Source organism: Nerophis lumbriciformis, linkage group LG14 (assembly GCF_033978685.3).
Source record: "Nerophis lumbriciformis linkage group LG14, RoL_Nlum_v2.1, whole genome shotgun sequence".
Classification (NCBI taxonomy): domain Eukaryota; kingdom Metazoa; phylum Chordata; class Actinopteri; order Syngnathiformes; family Syngnathidae; genus Nerophis; species Nerophis lumbriciformis.
Window position 1 is genome coordinate 23,351,746 of NC_084561.2, and position 20,488 is coordinate 23,372,233.

Consider the following 20,488-nt stretch of genomic DNA (forward strand, 5'->3'; position numbering starts at 1 on the left):
CCTTTCCCAACTTTTTTGTCACGTGTTGCTGGCATCAAATTCTAAAGTTAATGATTATTTGCAAAAAAAAAAAGTTTATCAGTTTGAACATCAAATATGTTGTCTTTGTAGCATATTCAACTGAATATGGATTGAAAATTATTTGCAAATCATTGTATTCCGGTTATATTTACATCTAGCACAATTTCCCAACTCATATGGAAACGGGGTTTGTAAGAAACTAAGGTGAGTGACCATTATGTGTGCTCTCTTGACATCACAAGCACAGAATATTTTTATATGATCCAATCCAAACAACCTTTCCTAGTCATGGTGCAGAAAAAAAAATTCAACCAGCATAAAAAGTCAATAGACACGTTCACAGACAACACAACCTGCTCACCGAACTTTGTGGACCTCATAAAAAAACGTCTCATCACCATTGCAAGGCATGATGGAAAAAATGCAAAACACTCTCTCCACATTTATCGATGTTTGACTTTTAGCTGCTTGATATGTCTGATTGATTGCACAGCTTTAAAGAGGTTGCCGCAGAAGTAAAGAAGGTAGGAGTTGAACTTTCACATACGGTACTCCTGATATGCATTTATAATAATATTAATATATATGTATATATACACACACATACATACAGTATATGTATATGTATATATATATATATATATATATATATATATATATATATATATATATATATATATATATATATATATATATATATATATATATATATATATATATATATATATATATAGTCGAAGTTTATGTGGTTTATCCGTTATACAGTGCTCAATACCGGGGTAGAGCAGAATATACGTTAGGTCAGGAAAAAACACAGAGGCTATATCACCCCTACAAGCCTGTTTCGCAGGTTTCCCTGCTCCTCAAGAGGTTTTAAAACTTGCGAAACAGGCTTGTAGGGATGATATAGCCTCTGTGTGTTTTCCTGACCTAACGTATACATACATATATATATATATATATATATATATATATATATATATATATTGTCCACTACTCTTTTCCTGAACTTTGAACCATGGGGCTTATAAAACGGTGCGGCTAATTTCACGGCTTGTTCTTCGCTAACAACCATGATGTTTTATATTTAACAAATTGTTTTTTAAATAAGACCGACAGAGACACTGAAACGGTGTGTTATTGTTTTTGCTATTGCACTATCTTTTAGACAAGTTCGCTTACTGCAGGTGCTGCGGATTGAAAATGTACTTCCTGTTTTGTGCCTTGAACCAGAAGTATAATCGTCCATAGGGTTTCTGCTCACTCCAAGCAACGTTTATAAGTTTTACAATATAACTAAAACAATTCATATCTACTAAACCGTCTCATGTGTGATGTCTATAGGAGTGTTTTTATACATTTTTGTACGTGCTATCGTAATGTAATCAAGCAAGTGTTGTTAGCATCAGCGAATACTAATACGTTTAGAAGTGTCTTAGTATTAATAACTTAAAATGGCATTTTTTATGTATCGTTTCAGTTTCGTAAATTCACCAAAACGTCACCGTGTTGTTATTGAGTCTGTTTAGCTGATTGGAAAGCTAGCTTCCGCAGCTAGTGGGTCCATGACAATGACTTCTGTTTTGTCTGATCAGCCGCTATACTGTCGTCTGACAGGCACAGTTTGGAAAAAAATAAGGTATGTAAATAAACATTTACAAAATCTTTCGTATCGGTATATATCTGTGGCTTATATCGTATTTTTCGGACTATAAGTCGCAATTTTTTTCGTAGTTTGACCGGCGTGCGACTTATACTCAAGAGCGACTTATGTGTGAAATTATTAACACATTACCGTAAAATATCAAATAATATTATTTAGCTCATTCACGTAAGAGACTAGACGTATAAGATTTCATGGGATTTAGCGATTAGGAGTGACAGATTGTTTGGTAAACGTATAGCATGTTCTATATGTTATAGTTATTTGAATGACTCTTACCATAATATGCTACGTTAACATACCAGGCACATTCTCAGTTGGTTATTTATGCGTCATATAACGTACACTTATTCAGCCTGTTGTTCACTATTCTTTATTGATTTTAAATTGCCTTTTAAATGTATATTCTTGGTGTTGGGTTTTATCAAATAAATTTCCCCCAAAAAATTAGATTTATACTCCAGTGCGACTTATATGTTTTTTCCTTCTTTATTGTGCATTTTCGTCAGGTGCGACTTATACTCCGGTGCAACTTATACTTCGAAAAATACGGTAGTCCTGTGCGGATAATATATTTGTACTTAAATTTGGTGAGTGCGGCTTAAAGCCCTGAAAATACGGTAACAGTTTTCAAGTCAGAGCTCTAATGTCATCAGACCTGTGTTTTATAGAGTGCCCAAGATGTAGACCGAAGAAAAGAGGAGACCAAACTCTGGAACAGAACAGAACACTAGAACACTTTCCCTCTAAATCTCAGAGCTGCTCCATCTCTCGAAACTTTTGAAAAAAAAGCAGTAGCACCAGCTGACTGACTGGCAGCACCCGTCACTGCTTGCTGAGGACAGTGACTGCTGCTTGCTTTCACCTCAGAGTCTCCAAAGCACAAAAAAGTCTCCAATATCCATAGAAAAAAATCGGTAGATGTGTCGCTGGTAGCTGTTTACCAAAAATAGTCGCCAAGAGGATTGGCAACACTGTTGTCGCCATCTTCGAGTACATGTATCGCTTTAAGATGGTATTTTAAAATTGATGTGCGCCAATGATAAGAATGTTTGTCACTGCAATACCAACAAGTTACCTCAGTTTTATCTAAAGTTCTGTTTTGAAACAAAATTGGCTGCCTCTCATCACGATCACAGACCGTGCAACAACTGTGCACGTCTTCCGGGTTAAACCTTAACCCGGATGTGATTAATTTTCATTCGTATTTGATAAAGCGATAATTTATTTTTATTCATCACGTTGACCAGCCCTACTTTTTTTATTTCCCTTTTTTTAACATTCTATTGTTTGGTTTGTTTTTTTAGCTGTCTGTACTAATTTTCTCTTTCATTTGTACAGCACTTCGGGGCAGGAGTGGCTATTTTAAAATAATGCTGTAGAAATAAAAAATAACCTTGACTCACAGGCAGCTCCATCTTACCTGTGACAAAAAAAACAGAAGAAGAAACTGAATAGAGTTAATTTCTAAATCTAAAAATATCTGTTTTGCTTTTAAGGTTCCTTGCTCACTTTTTGTCTCTCCTACAGTGTCTATAGAAATTATGTGCACATGTGTTATGGCCAACTATGCAAATTTGCAATTATATCATCCACCCCCCCCCCCCCCCCCCCCCCCCCTTCCCTAACACTAACAGCCACATATATCCACATCTTGTACTTGTGTGCAATACAACCAGTGACCTCAGAGTCATGGACATAGGGCATCATTTATGAAAAGTTACATGATTTATTTTCTGTTGCTGAGCAGCTACTACACCAAAAAAGGGCTACTAAAATTATGAAATGATGCTACACTGACCCTGACCCTTGATCCTTGTATAACAAGCAGCATCACACCATGATTTGTCTCGATAACTTGTGAGCATACATATTTTTCTCGGTCAACGACCTTCACGCTTGGCTGGAGGATTCTAATCAACTCATCCTTGAGCACAAGTAGACGTTTGTGTCGGATGGAAAGAAATTCCCTGCTTGTGTTTCTTGGACATCACATTCATCAGCGAACTAAATGCCTCCAGTTAGGGCTGTTACTAATGAAAAACAGGTAATATTTGTATTTGAACAAGTAATTAGATAATTGGCACCAAAAATTATCAATTAAATTTAAATTTAAAACAATTATTTTTAGTTCAGTGCTTGAGTACACTATTATTCAATTATTTGACAGCAATTGTTTATTTACCCTCTTTTGCAAAATAAATATGAATATTGATCATGTAACATTGTTCTTCAATAAGTTTAAAGCTTATTTAGATTCCAACATGGTTCTTGACATTTTGTCAGTGTTACAACCAGCCATGAATCCAAATAAATAAATATATATATATATATATATATATATATATATATATATACACACACACACACACAGGTAAAAGCCAGTAAATTAGAATATTTTTGAAAAACTTGATTTATTTCAGTAATTGCATTCAAAAGGTGTAACTTGTACATTTTATTTATTCATTGCACACAGACTGATGCATTCAAATGTTTATTTCATTTAATTTTGATGATTTGAAGTGGCAACAAATGAAAATCCAAAATTCCGTGTGTCACAAAATTAGAATATTACTTAAGGCTAATACAAAAAAGGGATTTTTAGAAATGTTGGCCAACTGAAAAGTATGAAAATGAAAAATATGAGCATGTACAATACTCAATACTTGGTTGGAGCTCCTTTTGCCTCAATTACTGCGTTAATGCGGCGTGGCATGGAGTCGATGAGTGTCTGGCACTGCTCAGGTGTTATGAGAGCCCAGGTTGCTCTGATAGTGGCCTTCAACTCTTCTGCGTTTTTGGGTCTGGCATTCTGCATCTTCCTTTTCACAATACCCCACAGATTTTCTATGGGGCTAAGGTCAGGAGAGTTGGCGGGCCAATTTAGAACAGAAATACCATGGTCCGTAAACCAGGCACGGGTAGATTTTGCGCTGTGTGCAGGCGCCAAGTCCTGTTGGAACTTGAAATCTCCATCTCCATAGAGCAGGTCAGCAGCAGGAAGCATGAAGTGCTCTAAAACTTGCTGGTAGACGGCTGCGTTGACCCTGGATCACACTAGGGCCAATTTAGTGTTGCCAATCAACTTATCCCCAGGTGCATGTCTTTGTCAAAGACATGTTTGAAATAAACTAAACCTAAACAATTTTTGTAATCATTATAAATAATGACCCTTTTCCGATCGTGTAGCTTTCACATACAAGACATTTAGAAATATGGGATACATAAACTTTATTTGAAGGTAATTTTTTGGGGCGGCGTGGCTTAGTTGGTAGAGCAGCCGTGCCAGCAACTTGAGTGCTTCCAGTGCCACCCACACTGGTTTAAACGTAGCTTAGAGATGTAGATAATGGGTTTCACCATGTAAAGCGCTTTGTGTCTCGAGAGAGAAAAAAACACTATGTAAATATATTTCAATTCACTTCACTTCTTTTCCGGGAAAGCTGACAAGGCTCACAAACATGAGGTGAAAGTTAAAAAGAAGGAGGACCCGTTGGTATTTGTTGAAGAGACGTACACCAATCAGGTCCAAAAACAACTTGACTTCTTGGACACATGCTTAAATAAACAGCTACATTATGTAAGAGCCAATAAACAACCACAACGGGTATGATGGTGGTAATGGAAGCACTGAATATTTTGTTGATGTCAAGTGTAATTTATTAATTAATGTTTAAACTTCTTAAGTAACAAGTGTTTTTTACTTTTGAATTCCAATGTTTCTTGTGGATATGGGATGTTTTATGTGACTTAGATATGTGATGTATCATTATATAACTGCATGCATGTTCAAAATAAACTAACACTATAAACCATAAAAAATAATATTTATACCTGGAGTAAACAAGAAAGTAGCATAATTCAATGTTGACCCGGGTTGAATAGCTGCGATCTCTGCTCAAAGGAAGGAAGTATAATTTACTTTTACGCCACTGTGGTAAATACAAACAGACAATGATCCAAAAAATAAGTCAAATCGGTGAATGCAAACTCAAAACAGGGGCGTTGGAAGTTGGCTGACCCGTCAGCGTTCCCGTTCTGTCTCCCTGTAATGTATGTCTGCTCTTGAATGGGATTATGATGAAAATCTGAATTATACCTCGGGGACTAATAAAATGTATGATTTATTGATTGATGATTGATGATTGAAAACACTTAATCAAACTTGTCAGCGTTATTATAACATAATGTCTTGACATAATTTTGTCTGATCATATTAGTGCACTATAGATGCTTGCACTAACACAACATTGGTCGGGTCTTGTTTACACTCCAGGCCTCAAGTGTATTTGTGTCATATTCAGCTTGATTTTATGTGAAATTTGATTCAAAGCATGCGTAACATTGGATTTAAAATGCGATTCAAAACTTGACTAAATATGCGCCTTGTGTCTAGACTCCCAGGTCTGTCAGCTTTTAGAATGTGTCACTTGTAGCAGGACACATACACACACACCAATGACATCAAACAGAGACGCATACGCAGGTGCAGACACAACTATGAAAAAAACCTACTCTGACGACATCAGCATTTTGCGCATGTCACCAAACCTCTCGCTACATGCTTAAGTCTGCTTGTGTCTGTGTTTGTAGCAGCCGCCTTAACACGGCACCACGACTTGACAGCACGAGTATTTGTACGGCAGGATCAGGGGTCGGGAACCTTTCTGGCTGAGATAGCTATGAAACACAAATAGTTTAAATTGTATTGTATTTTCCTGAGAGCCATATTATTTTTTTAAGACTAAATGTGTGTATTTTTAAAACAAATAATTTTAGAGTATAATAAGTCAAAATGTATTCTTCATAATAATGTTATACTGAAGCAAACCATTAATAACTCTTCAATGCGACTTCTGGTGCTATATTGTTTTGCTGCTAGCGTTGTAGTCTGGTTGATAGGTGGTGAAGTTAAGCTTTATGCACCTGTTGAGGCTTCCATCCGTTAAATGTTATAGTGAGTTGGTTTTGACGCATTTCAGATGTGAGAATGTTTTAAGGCGCTACGATTTATATGCGAGCCGGATGCAGTTATCAAAAGAGCCACAGGTTCCCGACACCTGCACTGGATGTTGTAATGGATATCTTTGGGCACCTCACGATTCGATTTGATTCCGATGCTTTAGGTGACAATTCGATTCAGAATCAATTTTCGATTTGACACAATTCTCATAATATAACATTTGGTATAAAAATTATAATCAAACCTTCTCAAAACAAGTTACTGGTTAGAAAAGCTCTTTTTGGCTGCTGACTATGTACAACTTTCACAGTATGCGCAGTGTTGGCCTAAAAACGTCTTTTTAAAAATGTATTTTTAATTTTTTTTTTTTTTTTTTTTTAAATCTAAGAATGTTAATCAGTCAAATAATATAAGAAAATAGAGCAACCCTAACTCCAACCCAGTCCCAGTTTTTTTTGATCAATTATTACAAATTATAGATAATTGGAATAAATGAAAATTGCAATTAGCATGTGAATCGATTCTTTTGGGGCACCTCATGATGTATTTGTGTTTTTTTCACTACACATACTTTGTCATCCTGTCAGCGTATGCAGTAATGTCTACATTGTTTACTACTGCAATCAATTTAGGTAACACCTAACTGAGCAGTGATGTGCAGGCACAACAAATCTGAACTGGCCAGTTGCAAATGACAGTGTGGACATTAATGCCTAGTAATTTAATTTCATGAAAAAAATACAATCGCGATCAAAAGTTTACATACACTTGTCAATAACACAATGTCATGGCTGTCTTGAGTTTCCAATACTTTCTACAACTCTTATTTTTTTGTGATAGAGTGATTGGAGCACATACTTGTTGGTCACAAAAAACATTCATGAAGTTTGGTTCTTTTATGAATTTATTAAGAGTCTACTGAAAATGTGACCAAATTTGCTGGGTCAAAAGTATACATACAGCAATGTTAATATTTGGTTACATGACCCTTGGCAAGTTTCACTGCAATAAGACACTTTTGGTAGCCACCCACAAACTTCTGGTTGAATTTTTGACCACTCCTCTTGACACAATTGGTGCAGTTCAGCTAAATGTGTTGGTTTTCTGACATGGACTTGTTTCTTCAGCATTATCCACACGTTTAAGTCAGGACTTTGGGAAGGCCATTCTAAAACCTTCATTCTAGCCTGATTTAGCCATTCCTTTACCACTTTTGATGTGTGTTTGGGGTCATTGTCCTGTTGGAACACCCAACTGGGCCAAGACCCAACCTTCGGGCTGAAGATTTTAGGTTGTCCTGAAGAATTTGGAGGTAATCTCATTTTTCGTTATCCTATTTAAAGCCATTGGCAGCAAAACAGGCCTAGAGCATAATACCACCACCACCGTGCTTGACGGTAGGCATGGTGTTCCTGGGATTAAAGGCCTCACCTTTTCTCCTCCAAACATATTGCTGGGTATTGTGGCCAAACAGCTCAATTTTTGTTTTTTGTGACCAACAAGTATGTGCTCCAATCACTCTATCACAAAAAAATAAGAGTTGTAGAAAGTATTGGAAACTCAAGACAGCCATGACATGTTCTTTACAAGTGTATGTAAACTTTTGACCGCGATTGTATATATTTTCTTCAACTCTGAATGGACAGTTTTATCTACTGTATTTGTAATGGCCAGGTGTCCCAATACTTTTGTCCATAAAGTAAATATAAGCACAGTATCAGTATAGTGTGTATTTTACCTGTAGTCTTGCTGTGAAAAACAACTGAGGAGGTCTGTGTCTGCCAGCCTGCAATCCACAATCTAAGACAGTGCAAAAAAAAAAAAGAATGAACAATCTTTGCATAAAATAAGATAGACGTGAATAAGCACGGACCTTATTGGATTTGATAATGCCGAGAAGCACTTGCACATCTTGTAAACCAGGAGAGGAGGACAGAACACTAAAACAACAGAAGAGATACATTACAAAAAACTATATACAGTATATATACAGTATTGCTTGGATTTTACTGATGTCACATCCGGCTCACGGCCCGCCAATTAAATATGGGTGGTGGTCAAGCTAGCTCTGTTCTCAATGGGTAAAATGCTTGTGTTGTGTTCGGCTGTATGAATTGTTCAAATCACAAAAAGTATAAAGGTTTCTTCAGAGTTCCCTGAGAGGTAATCAAAAATGGTGGAAGGGTGCAAGATTTTACAAAACAACAACGAGTGAAGCATGCAGCTCACACTCCATTCGAAGGGGGCAGAGTCGAAGAATGCAGGATTTTGCACTGATCACTTCGTTAAAAGTTTGTTTGATATACTTTTAATTAGGGATGTCCGATAATGGCTTTTTGCCGATATCCGATATTCCCATATTGTCCAACTCTTTAATTACCGATACCGATATCAACCGATACACGTATCAACCGATATATACAGTCGTGGAATTAACACATTATTATGCCTAATTTGGACAACCAAGTATGGTGAAGATAAGGTACTTTTTTTTTTTAATTAATAAAATAAAATAATATAAATAAATTAAAAACATTTCTTGAATAAAAAAGAAAGTAAAACAATATAAAAACAGTTACATAGAAACTAGTAATTAATGACAATTAGTAAAATTAACTGTTAAAGGTTAGTACTATTAGTGGACCAATCATGTACTTACGGACTGTATCCCTTGCAGACTGTATTGATATATATTGATATATAATGTAGGAACCAGAATATTAATAACAGAAAGAAACAACCCTTTTGTGTGAATGAGTGTAAATGGGGGAGGGAGGTTTTTTGGGTTGGTGCACTAATTGTAAGTGTATCTTGAGTTTTTTATGTTGATTTAATAAAAAAAAAAAAAAAATACCGATAATAAAAAAACGATACCGATAATTTCCGATATTACATTTTAATGCATTTATCGGCCGATAATATCGGCAGGCCGATATTATCGGACATCTCTACTTTTAATGTTTATTATTTCCCATTTAAATATTATTTTGATATTATTTGTGTTTCTTAAACATACGACTGTTTTGAAAAGCACCAACTCGGCATGTCTGAATAAAAGAAAGCAAATGTGAGCAAAATCTGAAAGAGTTAAGCTTCTATCAAATGCAACAATCAGATTCCAGAAGCTTTCAGCCCATACACAATGTTGAAATCCATAGGTATATTTTGATAAAAATGGGGGAAAACCCGCTACTTGTAAACAGCGCATCCCACAGCAACAAACATGGCAGTAGACACGTAGTTAAATCATGAAATGCAACCTTACCCGAGCAAAGACGATGCATATTTATCCGGGAGAATCTTGTTACCAATTTCCTTGACGCGGCCACACACAAAAAAATTGTAGATTTCCATCTGTTTTGTCGTGTAGAATGGCGTCTGGAGCACAATAGTTCGATATGTCTGGGAACGTGACTGGCGTATGCCGTATTTTCGAATTATAAGGTGCACTTAAAAATTTTTTCTCAAAAAGTGACACTGTGCCTTATAACCCAGTACGCCTAATGTACAGAATAATTCTGGTTGCGCTTACTGACATGCGGCATAGAACAAGGACAGATGGACAGACTATATAGAAAAAAGACTATTAGAATCATCATCTCAGTACAGCGGACCCCACTACTACAGAACCCAATCATACTTCAAAAAAGGGAGGAGGATGCATTTCTTTCTAATTATTTCATACCAGTCATTGGCTGGAACAGCTTCTTGTTGCTCATACTGAATCTGTCATTCATATACAAAGTAAGTCTATGAAAAAAGGTAGATAGCTATTTCTTGCATGCAAAACCCAAAACCCAAAACCAGAGAAGTTGGCACATTGTGTAATTTGTAAATAAAATCAGAATACAATGATTTGCCAATCCTTTTCAACTTATATTCAATTGAATAGATTGCAAAGACAAGATGTTTAATGTTCGAACTGAGAAACTGAATTTTTTTTGCAAATAATCATTAACTGGCAGCAAAAAGTTGGCACAGGGGCATTTTTACCACTGTGATACATGGCCTTTCCTTTTAACAACACTCAGTAAACGATTGGGAACTGAGGAGACCAATTTTTTAAGTTTTTCCAGGTGGAATTTTTTCCCATTATTGCTTGATGTACATCTTAAGTTGTTCAACAGTCCGGGGTCTCCGTTGTGGTATTTTAGGCTTCATATTGCGCCACACATTTTCAATGGGAGACAGGTCTGGACTACAGGCAGGCCAGTCTAGTACCAACACTCTTACTATGAAGCCACGCTGTTGTAACAGTTGGCTTGGCATTGTCTTGCTGAAATAAGTAGGGGTGTCCATGATAACGTTGCTTGGATGGCAACATATGTTGCTCCAAAACCTGTATGTACCTTTCAGCATTAATGCTGCCTTCACAGATGTGTAAGTTGCCCATGCCTTGGGCACTAATACACCCCCTTGCTTTTTTGAAACATATAGCAGGCATCAAATTACAAATGAGCTAATATTTGCAAAAAATTACGTTTTCCAGTTCGAACGTTAAGTATCTTGTCTTTGCAGTGTGTTCAATTGAATATAGGTTGAAAAAGATTTGCAAATTATTGTATTCTGTTTTTATTTAAGATTTACACAATGTGCCAACTTCAATGGTTTTGGGTTTTGTAGGTAAAATATAGGAAACATTGAATAAAAGATAGAAATGAGCAAGATATACAGTATGTATTGGGCGTTTCAAAAATTAGCTCAAACAAGTGATGATAAGACTAGCCGTCTTGTAGGCAACTGTACTTTGCCTCAGTTCACGTGTTTGTTGTTTAAAAAGTGCAGAAGTGCTGAGACATACAGTGTACGAAGCATGAATCATGTCGAGTCCGTCAGAGAGAGCAGAAGGTTGTACAATCTAAGTCCGATATAATGAGGTTGTTGAGGTCCATAAAATACCACTCATGTTATTCCTAAAATCGCGTTATATAGAAATCCTTATATTTTACCCTTTTCTTTTTGAAAGAATACAATAAAGTGATCCCCAAACCAGATGTGACGTGAATGGTGGATTGTGCTCCCACGTCACAGAATGGGGCGGGTACTTTCCACAGTAGGCACTATCAAGCACAGCCATCCATCCAGTCATCTTATTCCGCTTATCTGGATTCACGTCGCGGGAGCAGCAGCCTAAGCAGAGAACCCAAGACTTCCCTTTCCCTAGTTACTTTGTCAATCTCTCCCTGGGGGATCCTGAAGCGTTTCCAGCCCAGCGAGGAGACATAGTCTCTCCGACATGACCTGGGTCTTCCCCATGGCCTCCTACCGGTTGGATGTGCCCTAAACACCTCCCCAGGGAAGCGCCTGGGGGACATTCTTACCAGATGCCCGAACCACCTCATCTGGCTCCTCTCGATGTAGAGGAGCAGCAGCTTTACTCTGAGCTCCTCCCAAATGACAGAGCTTCTCACCCTTTCTCTAAGGGAGAGCCACGCCACAAAACGGAGGAAACTAATTTCGGCTGCTTGTACCCGTGACCTTGTACTTTCTGTCATAACCCAAAGCTCATGACCGTAGGTGAGAATAGGAACCGGTAAATTGAGAGCTTTGCCTTCCGCTCAGCTCCTTTTTCACCACGACTGACCGATAAAGGGTCCACATCACTGCATACGCCGCACTGATCCGCCTGTCAATCTCACAATCCACTCTTCCCCCACTTGCGAAAAAGACTTGAACTCCTTCTTAGGTTGATATTGTGTTATCTTTATTTAGTAATATTTTTTATTAAATACCTCCCAGTTTCTTCAGACAAAAAAAATTGTTCACGCAGTTGCTCATTCATGCTGCTGTTTGTTTGGATGTGCTCCTTCACGTTGCTTCATTGTCAAAGTCAAGTGCTATAGTTCTATTTGGTGTGCTTCTAAATATTGTATAGCCTTTTTTAGCCCTTTTTCAACACACTTTGGCAGTCTTATCGAACTTATAAAGTATTTGCTCTCTTTGTTTCACCGCTTCCCTTTCAGCTAGTGAGCTGCTAAGCTGGCAAAACTAAGCGTAGCCCGGTCCAAAGCCACCATTCTTGCACCCTTCCCATTGGGAGGTTGTCCCTGCTAGAGAGACGTGTCCACCAGTTAGAGCAGAGTATAACTTTTTAACTTTAGATGCATAAACAAGCTTGCTAGCGTTAGACCGTATTGAGTTGACTAGCCCAGTTTGTAGCAGCCTGAAACTGCAGACAAGCGACGGTGAGCCGGCTAAGATGCATAACAGATTTAGCTCGTTAACTAGTCCTACACCCCAGTCTACCAGCCACCACACCATAATGTAAATGGGGTCAATGGCACGATCCCTTTTTTACAGATTATTGTGTTATGTTGGGCCGCGTTATGTCGATTAGGGTTAGTAATGTGAGCTAGACAGTTACACACATACAATACATACTGGAACAAGCTGTAACATTTAGAGGAAATGTTTTGCATATTAATACACAATTTCTCACTCCAGCATGTGTGAGTTTAATGTTCACAATAAAGCCTGGAAGTATTTGGACAATATTCATGTTTTTTTTGTTAAAGACAACCACAATCAAGATGTGTCTTAAGTGTAGAATATATTTCTTTATTTTAAGAGGTTTCGCTAACCATTTAGGAATTACTCCCATTTCCAGGGGCTGGCTGAACTTTGATTGACCTATAAAATAATCTTTAATAACTCAGAAATGAAAACAACCATTTCAACGGCATAAACCCAGCACAAACGAAAGAGCCTATTTCAACAGAGTTTTCGAGGGGTGAGGGTACAACCTTACGCCAGTGTCTTTTTGCGTTTGTGATGTGTCTTTCTCTTTCTTTACGTGTGTAACATTCTACTCTTGCTCCTCCACTGCAGACTACCTCCTTGATCGACATCTTTGCAATTGAGCAAGAACAAGGATGCAACAAACACGGCGAAACATATAGGCCAAGGGTAAAATACAACCACATATTTGTAAAAACGTCACTGTTCTGTAGAACTTTGTTGTGAAAATCTGCCTCTGTCTGACACTCACTATTAGGCTTTTTGCTGTGTAAACAAGCCCCGCACACTCTGTCCCTGCATGATTCTAACCATTGGAATCATTTCTATAGTTTGAAACTATCCAACGGGCCGCATTGAAATGTTAATTATGTTGTATAATGCCCCGGTAGCCCAGTTAACTGCCTTTATTATACTGTTTTGAAAGACCCGTGTCACGTGACTTCAAACTTGACACCTCTTTGAATGGTTCTGAGACAGGATCAATTGCTTCAGTCTTAATTTACCGGAAGCGAGTCTTGCTTTTTGAAGCAGCAAATTTTTCAACACTGAATTTTCAATGAGGTTGTTAGCATAATTTGATGTAAAAAAATTCAGTTCACAAAATTTGAACGCAAAAAGTTCAGTTACATTAATTTTGTGTAAACAAAAAAAAAAAAGCATTCGTAATAAATACACAAATTAACCTCCATATCCTCCCGTCATGATGACTTGCCTTACTCTGAAAAGAGGGGAGTTGCTGGGCCCTGTATTCAATGCCTGCCCCTTAGGGCCAAAACGGTGGAACATCGCACACGTGGAGAAAGAGAAAGACACAACGCGAGCGCAAAAAGCTGCCACACACATGCAAAATGAGTCTGTGCACACGTAGAGTGAGTTTTTTATGCCCAATAATTTTGGCCTGTTCTGGCGGCATAAAAACGTTGCGGATTTTTTTGCAAATCAATTGTGTCGAAAATTGTCTCAGAGGTGAGTCTTAGAAAACATTTAATTCATACACTGGCCTGATTTTATTTGTATAATGTTTTGTTAGCAAAATCCAAATCTGTAACACATATACTACGGGTCGATGTGAAAATACATGCCCAGCAGCGCTTTGTGTGACACGAGTGCACATAAGAGAGTCTGCGCGGTCATAAAATTTTAACTACATTACGCCCAAACATGTTTGGGCCTTAACTGTACTACGACACTACCAGTGCATCCTAAAAATGTATTAAAAGTCAAAATCATCCATCCATCCATCCATTCTCTACCGCTTGTCCCTTTCGGGGTCGCTGGAGCCTATCTCAGGTGCATTCGGGCAGAAGGCGGGGTACACCCTGGACAAGTCGCCACCTCATCGCAGGGCCAACACAGATAGACAACATTCACACTCACATTCACACACTACGGCCAATTTGGTGTCGCCAATCAACCTATCCCCAGGTGCATGTCTTTGGAGGTGGGAGGAAGCCAAATCATAAAAAAGTACATTATTGTCCAAATACTTCTGAACCCAACTGCAAAACAATTCTTTGATCAACTTCCTTTTTTCAACTAAAAACATTATAAGGCACAACAATTTATAATGCAACTTAATGTTAATGCAAATCCTGTGTGGTGAGACAAGTTTTAAAAATGTGATTCCTCATATTCTCCTGAGAACCAGTGTCTTCTGCAGTGGACATTTTGGGTCTTTTTTGTCAGAATTACACATTTGCGTAAAAAACACAAATGTCTACTGCAAAAGATGCTGGCTCTCAGACGTAAAACAGCGCTGGAGTGAATATTGTGGTCTGTGGCATTGTGGGAAAGGTGATAAGACGCAGTTAGAAGGTTGCGGTGATTAGAACATATCTAAAATCCCACGCCTAAGAGACGTATTGCAACGACAAGGGAGAGGGAGTGGTTTAAGCACAGGCCAAGGACTGCGGGGAAAACAAGAAAACACCTGTGAAGGCATGAGAAAATCTTAATCCCATGTTACTGTTTGAAAACTGACAAGGACTGACAATGACAACTTGATTCAGAGAGAACAATGGCTCACTGTATAGCACAACATTTTTTTCTTTTTGGTTTTCTGTGTCAATGCAATGGAATCCAATTATGGTATGTTTCTCAGACTTTGTCATTCAGATTTCCATGCAAGACTTTAAAGAGAGGTAGAATGTTAATTAGTGAGCTGGAGCTGGGAGCAGTGAGATGAGTGGACTGAGACCAAACTACCTGATGAAGCCTTGCAGCAGCTGTGAGACCATAGAGGACATTTGGCTCAGATAAGCCACAGCATCCTGTGGGGGTGGAGGACCTCCGACTGGCAAAGAACTCTGTCTGGTGTGAGGGTCAAAGGCCAAAGCTTTGAACACTTCCAAGCTGCAATAATGACAGACAAAATGACCTGCCGTGTCAGAATACCTCATTTGACTTGTTTTGTTTTGTTTTTGTAAGTGTATGAGGGGCTTTTGCAGTCTTTATGTGAAGAACACAGCAGGACACCATCGTGTACTGTATGCTATGTAGCAAAATACAGGTGAACAAAGATTACACGAGTGCATACCTCTGCTAAGGCTTCAACACTGGGACACATGTATTTCCATTTTGTTCTAGAAGGCTGGATTTGGATGTAATTGAAATGCTTTTGTTACACTAAAATGTTACCTAATAAACCCCAACCTAATAAATGAGATTAAACAGATCTAATCACATCCAATTGGTTTTGCTATGCTAAATGTAAATGGCCTGAAACTTGGTTTGAAATTACACATTTAAGACACACAGTTATCTGGTAATACAATTTTAAAGGTTTAAAACATTGTATTTTATTTAAAAAAATGCAAACACAGTAAAAAGTCAAAATTGTTATTTACATATACCGGTACACTGAAAGCTCCAGGCAAACAAATATATCTATATGAAATTTAGTACAATGCTTACTTTTGATTGTATTTTTTGCACAATGGAGCCTGCGCATAAAAAAGTAAAACTGCTTACTATGCTCACCTTATTTGACAAACGTTACACCAGATGTTCTCAAACATGGCCCAGACTTCATGGTGAATGACATGAGAGGTAGGGAGTTGTTTGGCTTCTTCATCCTCATTCATGACAACATCACTGCTGACAACTGATTCAGCCTAGACAAAAGAAAAGGTGAATTATAAGCGCTTGTTTCTTGGTTATCAACAAGGAGAATAATTTCATGCCTAAAGCAGACCTTATGTTTCAGCTTATTGAGAATATTGTCCATTGCAGTAAGGGCCATGGGAACAAGGCTTGAACTTTCCCCAAATTCCTTTACAAACTCCTTAGCTTCTTGAAGTGTTCTCAGTGTTGAACTGCGGTCCCTTGATTGTCCTGAGGAAATACATACAGAATATCTGAAATCAGATCATCCACATGGAGGCAATCAAGCCATTGTGTGTGCTTAAATGGGCTAAAAACTATTTGGTCTGTAGTCCTACATGTAGCATTAAAAACAAATAGATGATTTTCCAGTTATTAGCATTGTGGAAAAGAAGGAAAACAGACGGGATACACTCTTGTTGACATAATACAGCGTAACCTCGATTTACAAATCCCTCTATATGCAAACTTTTCGAGATACAAACTTTTAAATCAGGCAAAATATGCCTCTGTGTGCGAACAATGTCTCTGTGGATGAACGCTAGGTGCCTTAAGGCATGAAAGCAAGGCGAAACTTTGTCAGGAGGCAGAGCATTACACTTCACTTGCTGTGTTGGAGAACTCACATATCATATGTGCCTTTTCTTTGTTTTTCCGCCTTTTGGACAAGTTTTGTCCATTTTGCTAACTCAATAGGAGTCCCAAAAACTCAATAGACCAGCATGGCAAGTAGGGAACTGCTGTGGTGGTTTAAAAAAAAAAAAGACTATTTGCAAGGAATATATATATTCTTGGCACTCACAAGCATAAGTTTAAATTGTGATGAAGCCGGTCTTTTCTTGGAAAAGATGTCAGATAAAATTATATCACAGCAGAGGAGAAGACAATATCTCTACTGTCTTTCCAGAGCGGCCTCTTGCTCTTCAAAAGCATAAACACACAGATGTGTACGGCTCTCCTCTCTCCCTCCCCGTTTTTCCCACCTTCCTCTGTTTGCTCCTCTCGTCAGTTCTCTGTCATTGCTAATGTGTGTGTATTTTACTTCTTTAAAATGTTATTTATTGTAGCAATATGGTTGTTGAAGTTAAGGATTTTTGTGAATTTGTTTGTGAGAGGGCACCATAGTGACTTATGTGTGAGCGCCTCTTGGCAGAGCAGAGCATACAGCAGCTTGATGTTGTTATTTTCACTTTTTTATTGCTTGTATTCCGACAAGTGATTTCTTTCCGGAAGTGAAAACAGGTTATGGTCAACCAAGCAAAGATGGCTGTTGTACAGCAAGCAGCACATGCACAATCGGAGTACACAAGGGGGCCTATATCTTTCTATATCTTCCTGCAAAGAGCAGACACAAGCAAAAAATCCAACTATGCAATGGAATAGATCGCTATACTTTATCAAATAAAATATTTTTAGAGTGAGAAATGTTCGATATGTTCCCAAACATATCGAACTATTGTGTGCTCTAGACGCCATTCTACATGACAAAACAGATAAAAAGTTGGAAAAGCATGGATGTCTACAACTTCTTTGTGTGTGGCTGGGTCAAAGACATTAGTATCAAGATTCTCCCGGCTAAATCATGCATCGTAATGTTGCATTTCATTATTTAACTTCATGTCTACAGCCATGTTTGTTGCCTGCCCTTGCTGTTGCACGCGCCGTTTACGAGTATGCGTGTTTTTCCCATATTTATCAAAATATAACTACAGATGTCAACATTTCTTCATTCATTCATTCTTTATTTATGGTTGCTGCCTATGGTAAAAGCTTAACTCTTTCAGATTTTGATTTATTTTATTTAGACTCACCGAGTTGGTGCTTTACCGAACAGAGCAAACATGTGTTTTAAGAAATAAAAAAAATATTAAGATAATACTTAAATAGGGAAACACTAAACATTAAAAATATATAAAACAAACCTTTAACGGAGTGATCACTCAAACGTGTGCATTCTTCAGCTCTGCTCCCTTGGACTAAAATGTGAGCTGCATGCTTTTCTCGTCGTCTTTCATAAAAACTTGCACTCTTCCGCCCTTCTTGATTACTTGTAGAGGAACTCTCAAGAAACTTTTATCCTTTTCACGATTTAAACGGTTCGTACGGTCGAAAAAAACGCAAACATTGGGCAATTTTCTTCGAGAAAGGCTAAATGGTGCCTAGTACCCTTTGAGAACATACACTGGCTTGACCACCACTCGTATTCAATGAGCCGGACGTGACGTCATTTTAAATCCAAGCAATTACATAGATTGTTATGTTGTTTTCATATACAGTACTGTATATCACTTACCGGTAATATTGTGTTCCAAGTGTACAAACCTTCACTAAAATACAGGTTTTTGTCAAGATTGGAACCATTATTCATATTCACATTGTTTCTTAAGGGAAACTCTGCTTCACTGTACAAACCTTTCTATTTACGAACCATGTTCACGAACCAATTAAGTTCGTAAATCGAGTTTGCACGGTATGTCTTAATAACTTTGTAAACAAATAGAATCAATGCTTTCAAAGGCGCAAAGCACACAGAGCTTACAAGAAGTTGAAAAATGCAGCTTACAGCAGAGATGTGACTGAAGAACTGATTTCCAATTTGGCCACCAGGGTCTTCAATGTCAGAATTGTAACATGGCTGTCTGTTTATTTTAATGTCGCATGTCAAAATAAAAGTGTGTATGTACACAAAAGTGCACTCTACTAATGTCAAAATAAAGGCCTAAACAAAATGCACTATAGAAAATAGAGGGCAGAACACTCCCTGCCTGGCATGTGGAGATGCCATATAAAAACACATCTGTACCACCTAAGTTACTTTAGAGTACAAAATAATATCCTTTGTTTTTTTCTAATTTTAGAAGCAGGGTGATCGACACAGGCCTAATGAATAAACGTCTTGCTTGAACCTTGCTTGGTCATCGTGAGCTCAACTTTGCGAACACTTCCGTCGCACCTGCACAAGATGATGGTAATCATAGTGATCGATCAGTCGTTTCTTACTGCATTGGTGTGATGTTTGGGCATGCTTCTTGTCACTTGTTCCTGACCGGAAGTATCTGCAGTTATTCACTCCATTGTGCTTGTTGTCTGGCACATATTCCCACACGATGCACTGTGAGAGAGGCAAGCGAGGCTGAGGCACTTCATGCCTCGTGACTAAGGGTAATTTAATTAGATATAGTAAAGGGATTGAGAGCCAGAACAAGAAGTGGTGCAGAGGGCGACTCAGCAGTATACTGACACATATTGGAGTGTCCTGTTTTAGCAGGTGACCTAATTCTATCTGTAGTTCCGGGGAGATCTGGCGCAGTGCAGGGCAGAAAACGTCATTCCTCAGCAGAGAGGCTTTTAGCAGGGGATGACTCAGACATTTTCCTCCTGTTCAATCAGAAGGCAGTCGGATGTGTGTGAGCAATCGAACGCGTCATCTCCTCTATTTTGTGAATATTGCAGATGGGACCAACGCCAGAGTAGTGTTCAGAAAATGAATTCAATACAATTTATATTTGTTTATACAGCATATTATAACGATAAAATGTTCTTATGAATGAAATGTTGTATTGCCATCCCATTCATCCATTTTCTACCGCTTGTCCCTTTCAGGGTAGCGGGGGATGCTGGAGCCTATCTCAGCTGCATTCGGGCAGAAGGCGGGGTACAAACTGAATATATATTATTCAAATTAGGTATGATTTTTTTATTTGTTGGAAAAGTTAAGGATGTATAACATTTTTGAACGCTAATATGCTCCCAGCCACCACATGAATAATTATATATTTCAAATACCAATACATTTAAGAGCCAAATGAGACGTCCATACCTCGTTTGAAGAAGTCAATGAGATTTAAAACTGTTTGCAACATTGGCCGTGGGACAATGAAGCCAAACACTGCCCTCCAGTGCTTTTTAAAACAATGGAGGACATCTAGAAAAGTCCAGGGAGGCTTCAGGTAGACAATCTATTGAAAGGAAAGAAACCATTAATTAAACATTTGTGTTGA

The 20,488-nt window shown here is 38.0% G+C and overlaps 1 protein-coding gene across 3 annotated transcripts in view; it reads right to left on the bottom strand.

Annotated features, from left to right (window-relative positions):
- The window catches only part of swt1 (SWT1 RNA endoribonuclease homolog), a 53,215-nt gene that overhangs the window by 18,795 nt on the left and 13,932 nt on the right, over window positions 1-20,488 (bottom strand). For 2 of the 3 annotated variants that reach the window (XM_061975783.2, XM_061975781.2), the window contains exons 11-16: window positions 20,308-20,446; window positions 16,579-16,718; window positions 16,365-16,498; window positions 15,591-15,737; window positions 8,521-8,587; window positions 8,386-8,447 (exon numbers count right to left, since the gene is read on the bottom strand). In XM_061975783.2, the coding sequence (XP_061831767.2) occupies window positions 8,386-8,447; window positions 8,521-8,587; window positions 15,591-15,737; window positions 16,365-16,498; window positions 16,579-16,718; window positions 20,308-20,446 (689 nt within the window). The remainder of the gene's footprint in view (window positions 1-8,385; window positions 8,448-8,520; window positions 8,588-15,590; window positions 15,738-16,364; window positions 16,499-16,578; window positions 16,719-20,307; window positions 20,447-20,488) is intronic. The other variant, XM_061975784.2, reaches the window with a different exon arrangement.